The sequence below is a fragment of the Sarcophilus harrisii genome, chromosome 5, assembly GCF_902635505.1.
Source record: "Sarcophilus harrisii chromosome 5, mSarHar1.11, whole genome shotgun sequence".
In the NCBI taxonomy this organism is placed as follows: domain Eukaryota; kingdom Metazoa; phylum Chordata; class Mammalia; order Dasyuromorphia; family Dasyuridae; genus Sarcophilus; species Sarcophilus harrisii.
In genome coordinates this window covers 74,344,857-74,350,856 of record NC_045430.1, presented here as the reverse complement: position 1 = coordinate 74,350,856, position 6,000 = coordinate 74,344,857, and the positions used below count along the sequence as shown (strand labels likewise).

Sequence of the window (6,000 nt, the reverse complement as noted above, 5' to 3'; positions counted from 1 at the left end):
ATAACATATAAAGTATATAAACATATAAATATATAATTACAACATATAAAAACCACATCATGCAACCTCTGAGAAAATTAAAGCCTCATCTTTATTTTATACATATCAGTCAGTATACAGTTTATTACACGAGTTGTGCTTTGTTTACAATATATTATATTGCTTCAAGCCAATGCAAAAATTCATACATTATATTTCTAGTTTGCTGTATACAATATATTATATTGTATAAATGTGACTTAAAAGAATGTTTTTTATACTGAGAATTCAGGAAAAACAGGAAAATCAAAACATTGTGCTGAGATTTTTAAAAATTTCATTCATTTTTCCCCTTTTTTCTTCATTCACTCATTTTTCTTTAAAAAGTAACATAGCTTTAAATGTCTAATGTTTAGATCTAAATATCTGATTTTTAGATTTAAATAACTGACATTTAAATCTATATCTAAATAATAAAGAGGTTTTTTGTTTTAAAGAGCAAAACATAGTAGCCAATCATAGCAATCATTGCCTTGCCCAATCTATCTCTATGATGTGTGTGTGTTTTAAGTCAAGGGTGCCCCTCTATAATGTGCCCCCAATCTCCTAGCTTATCTTTGCATTTTCAGTTTTGGAAAATCATCTGCAGCTAAGTTTAACCTGGTCAATGGACTTTCTAACAGAAATGTCGTTAAAAAGAATCTAAATGAGACCTATACCATCATGCTAAAGAAGCACATAGAAGACTTAAAAGGAAAATCAGCTTGGTGATTTATAATGAAGCTAATAAAATTCAGGCCAGTATTCTTCCCTGTAATGAACAGCATTTTAACATTCAACACATGAAAGGTTAACAAAGGCTATGAACTTGGTGTAACTTAAAACGTTTCAGATGCTGGGGGTTCACCAGATGTAATTGGATTCAGGTGGAACATGCTTCTCTTCGGCCTTTTTAAGTAAAGGCGGGTGCTGTCTGTGCTTGATAACTGGTGGCTTTAGGGCATGCATGAGGCTGGCTCCGTACCCTGAAAAATTAACCACAGTTTAAGAGAAAAGAAACTACAAAACCAGACCCTTCAGGTTCATGGGGAACCATTCTGATGGGATCCATTTTCCCTTTCTGGCCCAACTGGCCTGGCCACAAAAACCACAATGTGGAGCTACCTGAGTGAGGACTGTGGGAACAGTTTTGAATTGAAGGATGTCAGAGGTCATCTGGTAAAAGGGTTCTTAGCCTGGGGTCCATGAAGTTAAAAAAAATATGTATATATATATATATATATATTTTTTTTTTTTTGATGGCTGTATTTCAATATAATTGGTTTAGTTTGTAATCCTATGTATTTTTATTTTATGAATTTAAAGACATCCTTCTGAGGAGAGTTATCACCAGACTGCCAAAGGGTTCCATGAGACTAAAAAAAAAAAGGTTAAGAACTTATTTATGATCTAGTCCAAATATTTCACCTTACAGATAGATGATGAGGAGACTGAGGTCCAAAGAAGTGATTTGCCTAATGTTACATAGGTACGTACAAGTTCACAGGAGTTCTTTGATTTGTGATGTGATTTGATTGTATCAAATCAGATTTATCTTTATACAAAGTCCCTGCCAGAGTAACATAATTTTGATAAGCAAAATGTTGGATTGGATATTCTAGGAATTCTTATCAATGTCAAGGGCAATTATGAGGTTGAAAAGAAATGCGTATTTTTCAACCAAGGGCCATTAAATTCATAATGTTGATTTACAAAAAGAAAATGTTAACCTCTGCAATCTGAGCATAGCCTTTCTTTTGCTCCACTTGATAATCAATTTAAGCTAAAGTGATAAGAATTATTTTATACTCCTTCCTTCCCCTCTGCTCCCAAATGACTAGATCTATCTTGCTGTTCACTTGCATGACCCTGTTTGGAGGTTTTTCTTGGCAGATACTGGAATGGTTTGCCATTTCTTCCTCAAGCTCCTTTTACAGGTGAGGAAATTGAGTCAGGAAGGGTTTAGTGGCTCATCCAGGGTCACACAGCTAGTATCTGAGGTCAAATTTGAATTCAGGTCTTTCTGATTCTAGATCTGATGATCTATCCACTATACCACCTAGCTGCCCCTGGGTCTATCTACTAGAGCCATAGAAATAACCAAAATGAAAAACAGAAATAATCCTAGATGAATTTAGTGCTTATTTACCAGTAGAGTTAAAAAGATAATTCTAAAGAGTTTATTCTCAATAATGACTTTCATGCTCATGGAAATAAGGGTGGGGATGGGGTAAGGATTGTATCTGTTTGGGAATTTCCTTCCCACCAGCCCAGGCCAGGAGTGCAGTGATATTGATATATTGGGAACCAATTGGTGCCATGGAAAACCTGCTAGATGAGAAGCAATTTAGTTGTATGACCCTGAGAGCACTTAATCTTTTTTTTTATTATTATTATAGCTTTTTTATTTACAAGTTATATGCATGGGTAATAGAGCACTTAATCTTTTTAAGCCTTAGTTTTTCTTTCTGTAAAATGGGGAAGATAATGTCATCTACTTCATGAAGTTCTTATGAGGCTCAAATAATTTCATCTTCGGGAAGTGCTTTGCAAGCCTTAATTTGCTATATAAATGTCAGATATTCAGCTATTACTATTTCAAGTAGTTCGACTTGCTCCAATTCTGTCTGTGAATTCTCAGAGTGAATTCTCTCAGTATAGGGAGGCAGGATATTTCAGATGAAAGACTGCTGAGTTTGGAGTCAAAGAATGAGGGTTCAAATATTTGCCCTGGAACCTTGTGACCTTGTCAAGTCATGACCTTGCTGGGTCTGTTTTGTCATGTGTAAAATAAAGAACTTGATCTAGATGATCTAGGAGATCTCTTTCAACTCTATGCTTACAATTGTATGACTTGTGCTTAGCTTGATATCAGTTCTTAATTCTAATTCAATTCACTAAATGGATTTCCTCCAAATCTAAAAAATCCGGCTCTGCCAGCAACATCTTCCTGTATAGTAACCAATTTTGTTTTACTTTAATGATCTTTCTTTTGCAAGCAACGAAATGTCATTTAATAAATTTTATATTTTTTGATGGAAAAAAAGTTTAAAGATACACTAGTGAAGGCTTATTAAAAATGAAAAAACAAACAAGACAAAAGTAAGTTTATGCCACCAATCAGAATTGGTATCTTGTTTGGCAGTTTTGACTTTCTAGTGTACATAAAATCCAAAGTTAAAAACAAAGTCTGCCACCTGAAATCTACCCACTTCCCTCTGAGAAAAGGATGACCCTGGGCAAAGTTATGAAGTAGATTACATTGTCAGGGTTCTCCTGTTCCCATCCAGGTGCCCAGTATTCTCATGCTTCTGTCTATATGGCCAGAACCTATTCCGGTTTTGCTTTACTGAGATCTCCCCTTCCTTGATAGCACTACGTATCCCAAAATTTCTCTATCACTCTCTACCCCCAAATCAAAATTTGCCTATGCCCTGTTTCCTCAGGGCCTGAGGAAGTGTTGAAGGACTGATGTGCTAGCATAATTGGATTACTTAGTTGATTTTTAATAGTGTTCTGGGTACACAATGTCTTATCCCCAAAGAATGACTTCTAATGGAGGGAATTTCAGATATGTCATAACAATGAGTGGAGGAGACTATGGATGGGACTATTTGGAATATTCTTTGCCAGTTTTTTCAGCCAGTTTTTTTCAGTCAATTCAGAATATTTCAGTCCTGATCAAATCATCCTATTTGATGATTTCTTGGTGATGCTTTCTTCCTTTTTTCTCATAGTTTGGAGTAGGTAAACTATCCTCTGACTTGGGAACTCAGAGATGTGAAAGTATTAATCACATCAAGGTGAATAACATTTCTTACTGTCTCCTTCAGCAATCATGAAAATCATGTTTTCTTATATATAAATGGAAGATGGGTCCATATCATTGAGGTAAAAATATTGGAAAGACTGAATGACACAGGGGACAGAGTATTGGAGAAGAAACTAAGTTAAAATTCTATGTCTAACTCTGTCACTCTGGACTAGTCACTTAAGTACTTCTAAGATCAGTTATTTTTTTTTCAGTCTTTAAAAGAGGGGAAATACTATGGATAAATGATCAAAGGATATGTACAAAATTTTCAAATGATGAAATTAAAGTCATCTATATGAAACATGCTCTAAATGACTATTAATTTGAGAAGTGCAAATTAAAACAACTCTGAGGTACCACCTCCTACCTCTCAGATTGGTTAAGATGACAGAAAAAGATGTCAAATTGGAGGGGATGTGGGAAAACTGGGACATTAATGCATTGTTGGTGGAGTTGGGAACTACTCAAATTATTCTGGAGAACAATTTGGAACTACGCCCAAAGGGATTTCAAACTGTTCATATCCTTTGACCCAGCAGTGTCATTACTGGGTCTGGATCCTAAGGAAATCATAAAGGAGGGAAAAGGACCCACATGTACAAAAATGTTTGTAGCAGCTATTTTTGTGGTGAAAAAGAATTGGAAAATGAGTAAATGCCCATCAATTAAAGAATGGCTGAATAAGTTATAATATATGAAAATAATGGAATATTATTGTTTTACAAAAAATGATAATCTGATTTTAGAAAGGCCTGGAAAGATTTACAGGAACTGATACTGAGCAAAACAAGTAGAACCAATAATACATTGTACACAATAACAGCAAGAATGTGTGATGATCAACTATGAAAGACTTGGTTCTTTTCAGTGTTTTCGTATCTAAAAGTAATCCCAATAGACTTTAGACAGAAAATGCCATCTGCATCCAAAAAAGGAACTAAGGAGACTGAATATAAATCAACACATACAATTTTACTTCATTTTTCTGTTTTATTTTTTAAATCTCTCCCATGTTTTTCTCCCTTTTGCTCTGCTTTTTCTCTCCCAACATGATTCATTAAGTAATGTGTATTAAAAATAAATAAATTTGTTAGAAAAAATAAAATAAAATAGGGGAAATAGTAACAACTACTTCACAGAGTTGTGAAAATAAAATTAACTAGTACATGTCTAGTACTTTGCAAATCATAGAGTTCATCAAACTGTGAACTCCTCAAGGATTATTTTTGCCTTTCTTTGTGTTCTCATTCTTTAGTTCAGTACCTGGTACATAGTCAATGTTTAATAAATGCCAGTGGATGGAGTGTCATGACTGAAGCCAGAGAGATCTGAATTTAAATCTGACCTTGGACATTTACTAGCTGTGTGATTAGCAAGTCATTAATGCTGTTGGTAAATCACTCTTGTATCTTTGCTAAGAATACCCCAAAAGTGGTCACAGAGAGTCAGCCATGATTGAAATGACTGTACAAAAAGAAGTATAGAAATATGAATTATATAGTTAGAGTAATGCGATGGGAAAGCCACAGAATTATAACCAGAGAATCTCAGTTAAAATTCCAAGTCAATCAGCATTGAGTTTTAATTTATTTAAAGTCTATCATTGATTTGTTATATGGTCTGGTATAATTGACACAAGTTCTCTAGGTCTCATCTTGATCATCTGCAAAGGGATTTAGCTGGTATGTTGGCCATCTGTAATCCCTAAGGCTAAGAGGCTGAGATTAGCAATCTCTTGAGATGGAAATTTAGGAGATGCTCTAAACTAAACCAATTGGGCATGGGGAGAATCTGTTTAAATCTAATATGGAGCAGGTCAAAGCTCCTATGCAGATAAGACTAGCTAGTGAGTGGCTACTGTGCTTCCAACCTAATAGAGGGAGGGAATATCCAGTGTGTATTTATTTCTGTCTTTTCTTTTTCTTTTTTATTTATCCAGTTTATTTCTTAAAGTAATATTTTCTCTAATTATATGTAAAACAATTTTTAACATTTTTTTTTTTAGTTCTGAGTTCCAAATTCTATCCTTCCCTTTCTCTCTTACCCTCTCTCTGAGATGTTAAAGCAATCTGATACAGGATATTGTGTGTGTGTTTTTTAAAAGGGTGGGGGGGATAGGGGTTTGATGGAACGCATTATTGATGAATTTGGAGTCCCAGGACTTGACT

General features: G+C 34.6%; 1 protein-coding gene across 1 annotated transcript in view; it reads right to left on the bottom strand.

Annotated features, from left to right (window-relative positions):
* Positions 1–304: 304 nt before the first annotated feature.
* The window catches only part of WIF1 (WNT inhibitory factor 1), a 106,313-nt gene continuing 100,617 nt past the window's right edge, over positions 305–6,000 (bottom strand). Inside the window, exon 11 of the mRNA XM_031940883.1 lies at positions 305–1,004. Coding sequence (XP_031796743.1) covers positions 883–1,004 — 122 coding nt within the window. The 3' untranslated portion in view covers positions 305–882. The remainder of the gene's footprint in view (positions 1,005–6,000) is intronic.